General features: G+C 41.2%; 1 protein-coding gene and 1 long non-coding RNA gene across 2 annotated transcripts in view; one reads left to right on the forward strand and one right to left on the reverse strand.

Annotated features, from left to right (window-relative positions):
- Nucleotides 1-1,315: 1,315 nt before the first annotated feature.
- Nucleotides 1,316-14,148, forward strand: part of EXOC6 (exocyst complex component 6) — a 296,860-nt gene continuing 284,027 nt past the window's right edge. Inside the window, exon 1 of the mRNA XM_042908852.1 lies at nucleotides 1,316-1,450. Coding sequence (XP_042764786.1) covers nucleotides 1,392-1,450 — 59 coding nt within the window. The 5' untranslated portion in view covers nucleotides 1,316-1,391. The remainder of the gene's footprint in view (nucleotides 1,451-14,148) is intronic.
- Nucleotides 7,633-10,779, reverse strand: LOC122202465. Its single transcript, XR_006194681.1, has 2 exons — nucleotides 9,031-10,779; nucleotides 7,633-8,927 (listed from the first exon to the last, which is right to left on the reverse strand). It is a non-coding gene; the product is annotated as an uncharacterized LOC122202465 (long non-coding RNA).

The following is a 14,148-nucleotide window of genomic DNA, read 5'->3' on the forward strand; positions in this document are numbered from 1 at the left end:
CATTTACTGAGAAAGGAAACATGGAGGAGTCCTGAGTTGGGTGGGGGCACTATGAGTTTCCACTGATCATGTTGACCGTGAAGAGCCTTGAGACACCCATGAGAGTATGTTACATAGCAGGTATAAGTAGAGGTCTGTAACACAGACAAGAGGTCAGGGCTGGAGATATCTAGTATATAGATGATGGATGAAGTTATATGTCATGGATCATTTAAGGAGAGAGGAGAGGGTGAAAAGAGGAAGCTTAGGACCAAGTTGATACAAAGATGAAGCTTATAAGAAGCTTGGTAGAGGTGATGAGCTACACATATATGTGTGTAATATATATGTGTGTGATTATAGTGTAGACAGAAAAGGACTTATATCCTACCAATTCCATTAATGATGCATCCAGAAGAGGGAAATACTCTATGAGCTAAAGGGATCAGAGACTATTTCATGGAGAAGCATTTAAGAACATCTTTGTTGGATAGCTAGCATACAGTGAGGTGGATGAGGGGTGGAATGGGCTTCCAGGTTGAGAGAATGACTTGACAAAAGGTTTGAAGCCTGAAAATGAAGACACATTGGGAGAACTTCAGGATTTTCAGTTTATCTAAAGATGGGGTATAAATAGGGGAATCATGAAAAGGTGAGCTGGAGCCAGACTGAGGAGAGCCGTAAATGCCAGGCTGAGATACTTTACCTGTAGGAGTGGGAACCTAGCTAAGATTTGTGTGTGTGTAGAGGAGAAGGCTATGTAATGAAGCAGCGATTGAAGAAGAATCTTCTGGTTTCCCATGTGAGGTGCACCGGAGAGTATCGATACTAGAGGCAGGAAGACCTAGTAGGAGGCTGGGGTGATGTAGACCAGTTTTCTCGGTGAGGCTCTTGGCCTCTGCTCTCCATTTACCATGGTTTGCATGGGGGTTGGTTTGCCATTGCACTTTCTCTGACCTGAATCCACTAGATCTAACAGCCCCAGAGCCCACCATCATTTGCCACCATCTCTACAATGATCATGTCATGAAGACACGCTGTCCCTTTGGGTGACAAAGCAGACTCCAAATTCATATCCCGGTCACACTAATATAACAATATAACAAATCTCCTTTTCACATTCCATGTTGATGGAACATTATAACACTTGTGCAGGTTTGCTGGCATGATTTGACTCACGTTGTTTCTACATTTGTGCAATAATAGGTTATTACCAGCTCCCAGAATGAGGGAAGGGACGATGTTTGTCTTGTCTAGCACTTTTTCTATTGCTAGGTAACAAATTACCCCAGAACTTCCTGGCTTAAAGCAACAATAGGTATTTATTATCTTACAGATTCTGTGATCAGGAATTTGGGAGCAGCTTGACTAGGTGGCTGTGGCTTGGGATCTCTTATGAAGTTGCAGTCAAAATGTTTCTGCGGTTGCAGTCATCTAAAGGCTTTATTGAAACTGGAGGATCCCCTTCCAGGTTGGTTCCCTTACATGGCTGATGGTGGAAGGCTTCAGTTCCTCACCACATGGACCTTTCCATAGGGCCGCTCCAGTGTCCTCATGTCTTGGTAGCTGGTTTTCCCAAGAATGAGTGATCCAAGAGAGATCAAGGAGGAAGCCACATTGCCTTTTATGACCGAGTCTCAGAAGTCATAGTGTAACATTTTGTTTGTTAAAATCAAGTCACTAAATTTGGCCCACATTCAAGGGAAGAGGCCCACATTCATAGCTTTATCATTTGAGGAGATAATTGTAAAACAATTTGTAGATATAATTTGCAATCACTACAACCACTATTAACTTCAGCACCTAGTACAGTGTCTGGGGGGGTGCTTAGTAAAGATTTGTGAAAAGAATCATTATTCCCTCTTCCAAACTTGAATTTACTAGCCCTGAGAAATAGTGCCACTAAGGCAAGCACCCACACTATGGAATGGCCATTTGAGGCTTCACTCAAGTTAAATGTAGTCTGCGGTGTCCCACCAACAAGTGGTTGGGCCATTTTGAGAAGTTGCCTGGCCATTCACACAACATATGAGCTGCTGGGATTCTCTGTCTTTCTCTGTCTCTGTCTCCTCATTTCTATGTCCATCTCCAATATCTCTATCTCCCCTTTTCCCTTCCCCAGCCTCCTACTTCTCCATCTCTCATCTCCACCTCCATCTCTCGTCTCCATCTCCGTCTCTCATCTCTCATGTCCATCTCTCATGTCCATCTCTCATCTCCACCTCCAACTCTCATCTCCATCTCCAGCTCTCATCTCCATCTCCGCCTCTCATCTTGGTCTCCATCTCTCATCTCTCCTTTCACATTCATCTTCATCACCATCCTTCTTCTTCATCCCTAGCTCTCATCTCTCCTCTCCATCACCATCTTTCATCTTCAACCCATCTCTCATCTCTGTTTCATCTTCATCTCTTATTTCCATTTTCATCATAGAAGATAGATACTCTAACTTAATCCTCTCCCACTGAATCCTGGAGAGATGGATCCAGTTACCCAGCGGATATATTTGGAGATTCACAAGGCTGTCTAAATTTATAAGTCCCAAAGTGAATTTATCTTTTCCTCAAAGCTGCACATTCTCCTAAACGTCTTGACTCAGAGATGGGCTCCATCATCCACCTGGCTCCTCCCGCCACTTTGGATATTATCCTGAAGGCTTGCTCCAGTTTACTAGCTCCTACCCACTATCAGTCACCAGCTCTATTTTTTCTCTGGCTATCACGTGGTTCTCTCCTCTTTTTTTTTTTTTCTGCCATCACTAGCTTTGTATAGTTTGCATCTCTTTTAGCTTGAGTTACTATGACTAATAATGACAACAAGCCTTTATTGAGTGTCTACCATGTGCCCTGCCCTTACATAAGATATCTTCTAGTCCTAGTCCTCTTCAATCTGTCCTGATTCCAGAAAGACCTCTATAAACACAAATGTAGTAAGTATAAATGTTTAGTCTCCCCAGTTCAGCTGATGAAGAAAAAATATAACTTTTTTCTATAATTCAATTTAATGATTATTTTAGACTTCCATTTTGTTGGCAGAAAATATAATCTCAAATAATTCTGAGTAAATAACGAATTCCTGCACTGTGCTTTTACATTTAATATTTCTTAATATTATAATTCTTAATACTACTACTAATAATATCGAGACCATCATCCTTTTTTACTGGCAATAGAGTATTCCAGTTATGAATATACCAAAACATTTAGCCAGTTTCCTATTTATGGACCTTTAGATCATTTGCAGTCTTTTGCTATCACAAGATTTGCATCAATGTATCAGTATAACCGAGGGTAAAATTCCTGAAATGGAAAAAAGGGTACGTACACTGTAAATTTTGATAGCTATTGCTGAGTTGCCCTTTAAAGAGCTTGTACCAATTTATACTCCCACAAATAGCATATGAAAATGCTGTTTCCCTTCATCAACATCAACAGTAGGTATTATGAAACTTTTAAATACTTACCTTACTTTGTCTTAATTATATTTCTTTAATTATAACTGAGGGTATTTTTTCATTATATACTTTAAGAATTGTTTTCATATTTTTAAAGTTCATTTATTTATTTTGAGAGGGAGTGCCCGCGTGCGTGTGAGCTGGGGAGCAGCAGAGAGAGAGAGAGAGAGAGAGAAGGAGAGAAAGAGAATCCCAAGCACGCTCTGTGCTGTCAGCACGGAGGGATGTGGGATTTGAACTCATGAACCGAGAGATCATGATGTCAGCTGAAATCAAGAGTTGGACGTTTAACTGACTGAGCCACCCAGGCGCCTGAGATTTTAGATTTTTCTAATAGGTATGTTAAAAAGGTGAAAAGAAACAGATGAATTTAAGTGAATTGTGTGTGTATATGTATATATATATGTGTGTATATATATATATATATGTGTATATATGTATGTGTATATGTGTGTATATATATACACACACATATATATATACACACATATACACATACATATATATATACACATATACACACACAATTATACATATATGTATATATGTACATATATTTTATTAAGTTTATTTATTTTGAGAGCAAGAGAGAATGAAAGTGGGAAAGGGCAGAGAGAGAGAGAGAGAGAGAGAGAGAGAGAGAGAGAATCCCAGCAGGCTCTGCACCACCAGCACAGAGCCCGACGTGGGGCTCGAACACACAAACTGTGAGATCATAACCTGAGTCAAAGTCAGATGCTTAACCCACTGAGTTACCCAGGGGCCCCTAAGTGAATAAAATATTTTTAACCCAACATATTCAAAATAGTGTCATTTTAATATATAATTGATGTAAAATTATTAATGAGACATTTTACATTCTCTTTTTGCCCTAAATCTTCTAAATCTAGTGTGTATTTTACTCTTATAAAACATCTCAATTTAACCAGCCACATTTCAAGCACTCAGTAGCCACATGTGGCTGGAGGCTACTGTGTTAGCACAGAGAAGTAGCTGTAAAGAAACTTCTCAGTGCATAGAAGCTACAGCTAACACCTAAATAACTTAAACTTGAGCATGACAACCTGCCTAGTTTTTTGAGGCCAAGTTCAGTGCCGTTTAGAGAGGAGGTACTCAAAGTTTATTTTTCTAATTGAGTTATTTTTATTTTTTCAATTGAATGTTCATACTTGTTTTATGTAGATATGGTCAAAATACCTCATTGTAGCAATGAATCATTTTGTTCGTCATGAAACAAAACACAATTCATACATTTTACTTTGTTTCTCAGAAATGAGAGATGTTTTAAGAATGTGTTTTCATAAGATTTGCCAAAAGTTTTCATCACACAATAGCTTTTTTTTTTCCCTCTTCCTTTTGGACAATTATTGAATTGATGAAGCTTTTAAGATAGGTAGGAACAGATGTGTTGACTCAATTTGGGAGGCAAAAACATTTTTACTTGAAGAGAAACCCTCAGGGAAATGGCAGTCTCTTAGGGGTGTTTAAAATCCAGTTTTAGGAAGTCCTGAGTCTTGAGCAGATGTTGTGATGGAGTTAAGAGCCAACAGAGCTTGACCCCACTCTCACAGTCCTCCAAATACTACAATGCAGTACTAGGACCAGACTCCCTAATTGGACATTTATTAAGGGGACTGACAGTTTAACTAGTGCCCTGAAGTTGCCCTTCCAATTGGTCCTTTTAGGGAAATGTTAATCCCCTTTACTTCTCTTTAATTTTAGTGCTCCAGAATCTGCTTAGGGAAGGAAAGAGAAATGCTCTGCAAAGTTGTGCAGGTGCTTTACAATACGGTGTGAGAAAGAAATTATTTTCATTAAAATATTAATGTTCAATTCAAACATGGGGGCCCTAACACAATTGAAATGGACTTGGAGAATAGCAGCTGGAGAAGCTCTGTATGCCACCTCATTCAATTGAATCCAATCCATTCTTCTTTCAGATTTGGAAAACAGACTTAGAGAGGCAGAGACACCTGCTTAAATCACATAGCTATCCGTTCAGAGGTCTGGATTTCAAGTTTTCTGGTTCTCTGTAGTATGAATTATAGCATTAAATAACATTTACTGAGTACTTACTAAGTGCTAGCCTCTGGGCTAAGTGATTTCCGTAGATGTCAATGATTTACAAAATCTTTGCAATATAAGGCATTTCAAATTTATTCATTTTTCTTTTTAAGAAAAATATTTGTTTATTTGAGAGAGAGAGAGCAAGGGAGGAGCAGAGAGAGAGGGAGACAGAGGATTCAAAGCGGGCTCCGCACTGATAGCAGAGAGCCATATGCGGGGCTGGAACTCACAAACTGTGAGATCATGACCTGAACTGAAGTCTGGTCCTTAACAGGCTGAGCCACCCAGGCAACCCTGAAATATTTCAAAAAAAAAAAAGCATAACTCTTCTTTAACAATTTTTTTCCTGAAACTTCATTTGTTTTCTTAAACAGAAGTTGCTGACGCATAGGTATCCAGAATCTTAATCTGCAAAGGATGCTTAGGTATACTCCACTGGGCTGTGTTTTGATGGCTAAATAAACAATAACTTATTCACAACTCAAGCCCAATCTATTTCTATTAAGGTTGCAGAGTGGTATGGAAAGCACAGCTTTTGCCTTTTTTCCTTCCTTAGTTTTGTTCACTAATGACTTCTTCCTTCTTTTCCTTCCTTTTTACCTTCTCTCCCTCCCTCCTTCTCTCTCCTCCAACCCCAGTCTTCTTCTGTCCTTCCTTCCTTCCTTCCTTCCTTCCTTCCTTCCTTCCTTCCTTCTTTCCATTCTATTATAGGAAGTGAGGTGCTAAGGACATTTTCTGTCAAGATTCTAAGCTTTTTTTATTTGTCTTGCCAACATATAGAATGTTGGACATGTAAGTGTCTTAGGCATCATCTGAAGAGAAGTAGAGGCCCAGAGAGGTAGAGGATTTTCTCTGAGGTCAACTAAATGAAACTGTACTGAGGTCAAAATGCTACTACATAGCAGGAATCCACTCAGCCCCAAGTCGAAAGTCATCAGAATAGCAAAGGCAATGTCTGGTTGGCCCTGAAGTGTCAATCCTTTTTTTAAAGAACTTGATTCAATCTCAAACCAGCAAATTCCCTAGCTTCAGGGCCAGGATCCCTTGTCACGAGCCTCAGAATCAAAAGCAAATCTCTAATCATACTCAGTGCTTCAAAACCCATCAGTTGAGGGCCAGGTAGCCAGTGGGGTTTACGCAGAGTAGGTTCTCAGAAACATAGGGGTCAGGGCTTGGAAATAGACACAAGAGGAAAAAATGACTTTTATTAACCTGTGCCTGAAAGATTTAAAGCATCACTTGATTGTGGAATAAAACCAACACATTAAGAAGCCCTAATGAAAGAAAACTTGAAGCTGGTTTTACATGTTGGAAGCCCAGTTTTTCAGATCCATTGTGATATTCTCAGCAGCAGGACATTCACTTTCCCATCCCAATGACTGCAGCAAAGGCATCTCCAAAGTCTATTTCTGGGCCTTAGTTTCTTTTGTAAAACAAGAGGATTTGTCCATATGGCGAGTGTATCTATATGTACAACCATGTGACTCTATAATCATATCAAAATAATAAAATGACATGGTTCGTTAAATTTTTTTATCATTCTGATTTTTCCCCCCTCCCAGTTTGTGGCTTGGCTGAACTGGCTGAACTGAGGGGAATACCTTTAATGCTCCAGATTACTTGTAGAGATTTTTATCTCACAATATTCCCCAAAGAATGTTAGGGCTGCTTCATTTCTCTGAGAGCCTTGCCTAGTAAACAATGTACAAACAAAACACTATTAGAGGTTCAGCAGTGTTTTCTGGAATAATCCCCAGTATGCTCACGATAAAGCCAAACTTCTTTACATGGCCTGCAAGGCCCTTGCCTGATCTGGCTCCTCTGTGCTTTCCAGGATTATATCAGACTCTCTCTCTCTCCTTATTTAATTTATTCTGGACACATGGCCTTCCTTTAGCTTCTGAAGGCACCATGCTGTTTGCCAACTCAAGGCCTTGATATGGCCTGTTTTCTCTGCCGAAACTGTCTTCCCTCCCTCTTGGTCTGCTTGAATGATTCAGGCCTAAATATCACATCATCAGGGAAGTGATCACCTCATCCAAAACCGAAATCAGGCCACCCTGTCCTTTCTCGTCAAAGCACTCAATAAAATTTGTGATTTACACATATTTCTATGTTTACTTTACTATTCATCTTCCTAACTAGTCTTTGAGGGAAGGGGCTGTTTCTTTCTGTGTTTGCTATTGTATTTCCTAGCACATAGTAGGTGCTCTTTGGGGAATATTGTGAGATAAAAATCTCTACAATATTTGCTATATTAGTAAAGGAGTAAATGTATTCACAGAAAATTCCCAGCACAGTCAGCCCTTATTGGTTGTTTAGATAGGACATGATTCTTGAGAACCCTTAGTGAAACCATGACTGACCTTGCTTTGGCATTGTGGAAATAGTTATTGGTCCTTCCATAATCTGACAACTCTTCCAATGTGTGTTTATTCAGACTGATTCAACCTCTTTAATGACTCAGTGGGAACACCATTAAGCCAGTTAATGCAAACTCAATTCCCTCAATTCGAGTTCTTGGTCAACTGCAGGGATGTTCTGGCCAAGAAGATACCTGAGATTTCGAGTTTGAACTAGAGTAATCTTAAGAGAAAAAAATCAAGTGAATCTCCAGTGATTGACACTGTCTATGAATAAAAGTGAGAATTAAGTCATATGTGGAAATACTACATAGTCACCTGACTGCAGTCCGTTTTATTTAGCTGTTGCTGGAGCCCCATGGAGAAGGGTTTATTTATTAAGAATGGAATAGTTCTTTTAAAATTCTGTAGCAATCATGTCTCTCTCTCTCTCTCTCTCTCTCTCTCTTTTTTTCTCCAGTCCATGGAAAGTGTTATCTCAGGCGGCTTTGTGCAGGAAGTTGGGTTTATCACTTCCTCACAGTTGCACTTTGTCTAGGACTTAACTACATGCTATCAGATTACATCAAAATGTAGGCCTTTGTGTGTTTAACTCATCAAAGGAGTGGACCCTCAGGACTTGATATCACTTCACTGCATATGCAGCCATGTAGCAAAACAAAGCCTATCTAAACAGGACAGAACTATTTCTGTTGCGAGGCGACTCTGCTAGCTCGAGCTTGCAGAAATGGTCGGGTTTCAGGTGTCTGTAGTGTTTCACTTCTTGTTTTTATATTTATCTCTTTTTAGAATTGCAGTCATTTGCCTGGCTGTGTGCAAGGAAGGAAACCCAAAATATTACCTACAAGGGAGGAGACAAGATTGCTCCAATCCCCAGTGTCAGTTGGAGGCAGCACTAACCTTTACCTCATCATCTTGATTTTCACTTGAAAGCTGAAGTGGCTGCGGTCAGAGTCTGGGCTCCAGGGATGGCCACACAGGGGGTTTGAATCCTGGCTCCTCTGTTTCCTGCTTGTGCGTCCTGGGGCAAGTTATTTCACCTCTTTGGGCTTCTGTTTCTCTGTCTGAAAAATGGAAAAATTACAGCACCTGCCTAATAGCCTTATGATATGGAATAAATGATAGGGATGAAATGGTGTGTGAAAAGTGCATATGGAATGTGCTCACCACAGGAGGCATATCAGTCTTGTGAAGCCGGAGGGGTCCTGCACGCCACACCCTGCAGAGTGAGTGGCAAGGCCGGCACAGTCGCGGGCCGGCTCAAGTTTCTCAGGCTGCACTTCCACCTTTGGGGCCTCGTTGCTAGTTTCTTCTCTGCGGAGTTCCCTCTTCTCTGCGGTGGGCTGGCTGCCAGATGCCGCCTCTATTGGCAGCCACAGGAAGCCAATGCAACTGTGAAGTAATACTTCTGCCCCGGGGCTGGCCCCGCCCTGTTGACCAAGGGTTTTAGATCTGCTCAGCCAACTCCTTTTAATATCTTGCCTAAAAAGGACTTCTCACCCTGCTCTGCTGCACTGGGCGATGGCTGCCTGCCCTAGAGGGCTCAGACAAACAGCTTTCGGGGGATAGAAATGGGGAAGGGAACTTCTTCCTCCCAGACGAATGTTTTGGGAGTTGGGGGTACCATCTTGCAGCAACTGTCTGCTATGGTGATCAGTTACCAAAATCATATGTCAAAGGAAGAGGGATAGGCTTGATTTTATAAAATCCTTCCAAGCCAGTGGAGTATAATGAGGTGCTCTGAAAAAAAAAAAAAAATTATTTGCATCATGGCAGTATGCAAATTTTCACAGACCTATGACTGGAAAGAAATTAAATTACACCTAAAAAACTTTATAATTTAAGAAGGTAAATGTTTTTTCTTTTCCTTTTTGAAAGTCTGAAACCATTCTAAATAGGAAATTGAAACAAGCATAATGCTTTATTGCTTCTTTATACTCTGGTTATTCACTGATGGCTCCCTACCTTGATGGTTTCCTCCCTTCCGGCTTCTGAGGTGGCAGATGCCCTGTGAGCCACACTCCACCTCAGCTGTTCAGATCACTTCAGAGCCACAGACACCTTCCATTCAGTGCCAGCTGGCTTTGGCTTGGTGTCAGAGGTTCTCATCCAGTGGATTTTGCCTCTCTGCCTGGCCCCATGGGGTGAGCTCTTTGTCTATCTCTTTAGCTTTTGTCCTTGGATGCTGTCACTTGGAGCTCCCGTTCGTGACCGGAGGGCCAGTCTCATGTCACCTTCAAGCTCTGCACAAGAGACAGATTCCCAGGCTGGAATCTAGCATCTTGGGCTCTGGGAAGACTTGAGACATTTGCCTACAACTCACTTGGAACAGTAGTGAATGCTAGTGGAAAACCAGGTCTTTCTTTTGGTTGATCATATTAAAATACATTTTTTTTCTAATTGCAAAAGCAATACATGCATACACACGTGCGTGCACACACCCCCCCCCCACACACACACAAGCTCCTAAACACAGAAATATGTCAAATTTAAAATTGAAGGGCTTCATATTAACCTCCTAGTGATAATTCTTTGTTATATACTGTCTCAGATTTATTTCAGTGCATATAAAAACATTTTTTACCTCACACAAAAAAAATGAGAATGGGATGCATACCTACTCTTCTGTAATTTGTGTGTTTTCCTTAACAGTATATCTTGAATAGATTGAAATGCCAGCATAGACAGATTTACTCCATTATTTTGTATGACTGTGGCTATTCCACAGTAGAGTGGACTATATTTACTCGATTCCTCATGGACCTTGCACTATTTAAGATTTTTTTCTTTGGCTTAACAAGCAGTGCAATACTGAACATCCTTGTACAAACATCTTTGTGTGCATGTGTGAGTATTTCTGTAGAATTGTTGGGTTGAAGGGGATGCACATTTCAAAGTTTCATAAACTATGTTAAATTGTGTATCAGTGGACCAGTTTGCGATCTGCTAAGAAATCTGAGAAGGCCTGTTTCCTCAAATACTTACCAACTCTAGTATTACTAAATTTTGTAAGTCTACTGGGCAAAAAACTTGTTCATTGGTGTTGCTTTTATTATTAGCAATGTTGAACATCTTTTAGAATGTTTTTTTGACTATCCATATTTCCTCTTATGAGAGTTTTCTGTTTGTATCCTTTATCCAATTTTCTGTTGAGTTGTCTTTTTCTTTTTTTCATGTTTGTTTATTTTTGAGACAGAGACAGAGCGCGAGTCGGGGAGGGGCAGAGAGAGAGGGAGACACAGAATCTGAAACAGGCTCCAGGCTCTGAGCTGTCAGCACAGAGCCCGATGGTGGGGCTCGAACCCACGAACCGTGAGATCATGACCTGAGCGGAAGTCAGATGCTCAACCGACTGAGCCACCCAGGTGCCCCGATGAGTTGTCTTTTTCTTATTGATCTGTGCAGCAGTTAGGATGTTTTCAGAATGCTTACTTGTATTTATTGTTTATTATTCTAGAATATGATATCTAAAGATAAGGTATTCCCGAGTTGGGCAGTGGCTTAGCAGTCTTGGGCGCAGATACTTCTGCTGCTATGTTTTACTCAGCTTGTGCTTTTGTGGTTTTGAAATGGCTGCCATAGTTCCGGTCATCACATTGTAGACAGCTATCTCCACAGGTCCAAAAAAGGCTCACCTATCCCCAATTCTCAAGCTTCGTTTTTGATCATTAAGGAAAACTTCCAACTAGCTTGCCTGCAGATATCTGCCCCTACCCAGGTCCCACTGGCCGGGATTGAGTCACATGCCCCTTTTCAGGCTATGATACCCATGCATCTGCCATTAAAAAGAATATATTTATTTATTTTGAGAGAGAGAGAAAGTGTGTGCATGCAAGTGGAGGAAGGACAGAGAGGGGAACAGAGAATCCCAAGCAGGTTCTGCACCAGCAGCGCAGAGCCCAATGGGCTCGAATTCACCACCTGTGAGATCATGACCTGACTGGAAGTCAGACGCTTAATGACTGAGCCCCCCAGTGCCCCAACATCTGCCATTTTTTTTTTTTTAATTTTTTTTTTCAACATTTTTTATTTATTTTTGGGACAGAGAGAGACAGAGCATGAACGGGGGAGGGGACGAGAGAGAGGGAGACACAGAATCGGAAACAGGCTCCAGGCTCCCAGCCATCAGCCCAGAGCCTGACACGGGGCTCGAACTCACGGACCGCGAGATCGTGACCTGGCTGAAGTCGGACGCTTAACCGACTGCGCCACCCAGGCACCCCAACATCTGCCATTTTTAATGAGATTAGTCTCCATGCCATCTCCTGAATTAGTTGAATCAGGCAGATGCAATTTGATTATAGTGCAACAATTTGAATGTAGGCACAAATTCTGAATACCTAAATACCTGAATGCTCAATACCTGAAATACAAGATTATCTTTGGCTTTGAATGGTGAATCTTTAAAGGATCAGTGTATGACTTGAGCATGGGCAGACCAGCTCCTTAATATCTGGCCACTCTCAGTAAGTCATAATATCCTGCTTAAACCCCCAAAGCAGAATAGCGCATGGCTTTCTCCTCTGGGCAGCAAGAGGTGGTTGGACTTTACCTGGTCTGTGAAGCCACTGTTAGGCCAGTTGCGATCTTCTGGCAGAATTTCTGGACCTCTCCAGAGGGGATGAGGGCCCCACAGGTGGCTATAACAATACCTACCCTTTTAAATGGGTGCTGAGTTCTGACTGAAGGGATGGGAAGCTACAACCTCCTTCACTACTTTTGGAGTAGGGACCTCCCTCTTCTCCCTACTGGGCAGAGAGACAATGGGAAGTAGTAGTTATAGCTTATTTTTGCTTTACTTATTTCTTGTAAGTCAGTGGTCTCAGAGGAAAGAGAAATCTGATCTTAATTACATCTTTGTGAGATGAAAATTACCTTCTTTTAAAAATAAATCTTTGGGGCACCTGAGTGGCTCAGTTGGTTAAGCATCTGACTCTTGATTTCGGTTCAGGTCATGATCATACAGTTTGTGGGTTCGAGCCCTACATTGGGCTGCGTGCTGACAGCAGAACCTGCTTGGGATTCTGTCTCTCCTTCTTTCTCTGCCCCTCCCCTCCTTGTGTTCTCCTCCTCTCTCTCAAAGTAAACAAATAAACTTAAAAAAATGCTTATTCAGTTTTTAGAGAGAGAGAGAGAGAGAGCATGCGTGTGCACATGAGCAGGGGAGAGGCAAAGGGACAGGGTGACAGAGGATCCGAAGTGGGCTCTATGCTGACAGCAGCGAGCCGGATGCAGGGTTCAAACTCATGAACCAGGAGATCATGACCTGAGCCTAAGTCGGACCTCAATTGACTGAGCCACTCAGGTGCCCCAAGAAAATTATATTTTAATCGGACTAAGATACGTCCTCAGGTTCACCTTTTCTACTCCCAGAGTCTCAGTGGTATGTTCTGGATACCAAAACTCTTGATTTTTATTAAACTGAGGTTATGGACATGGAAGGCTGAGTTCCAGAATCACTTAGCTCATCTTTATCCTTCTGCCTTGATCTGTTCTAATTTCTCAACTTGACAACCCCAAAATGAAAATTCAAACAAAAGTCAGTCCCCTCTTCTTCCCTCTTAATCCTGTTCCCTACATCACAATAGTTACTGTGATAGCTGAGTGCTTATTAGGCTAAAAGTATTCACTTTCACTTTTAACCTTAGAGAATCCTACACAGCTGTTATTTAAATGTATCCCCATTTTATGTTTTTGCATGCTGTTGTACATAGACCTAAAAAAATTTCATTTCCAGTTTTTTGTTGCTTGTACATAAAAATATAATTGGGGGTGCCTGGGTGGCTTAGTTGATTGAGCGTCGACTCTTGATTTCAGCTCAAGTCATGATCCCAGGGCCACTGGATCAAGCCCCATGTTGGGCTCTGTGCTGAGTGTGAAACCTGCTTAAGATTCTCTCTCTCCCTCTCTCTTTGCCCTCCCCTGCACTCTCTCTCTTTCTCAAATTAAAAAACAAAACAAAAAAATGTTTAGAAACATAATTGATTTTTGTATGTTGACTTTGTGTCCTGTGACCTTGCTATTAGTTTTACTAGATTTTTTTGTAGATTCCTCAGTCTTTTCTACATATGTGATCATGTTGTTTGTGGATACAGATAATTTTACTTCTTCCTTTCCAATATGGATGGAAAGGCTCCAGGCGTAGCCCTAAAGGCAGCCAGCTTGATGAGCAGTCCTTTGGTTTAGATTTCAGACCTGGTAGTTCGTTGATTGGGCTGCCTCAAGAAATGAAATCACATGTAGTGGTCTTTTCTGACTCTGGTTTTATGCATGCTATTTGTTCTT

The sequence above is a fragment of the Panthera leo genome, chromosome D2, assembly GCF_018350215.1.
Source record: "Panthera leo isolate Ple1 chromosome D2, P.leo_Ple1_pat1.1, whole genome shotgun sequence".
Lineage (NCBI taxonomy): Eukaryota > Metazoa > Chordata > Mammalia > Carnivora > Felidae > Panthera > Panthera leo.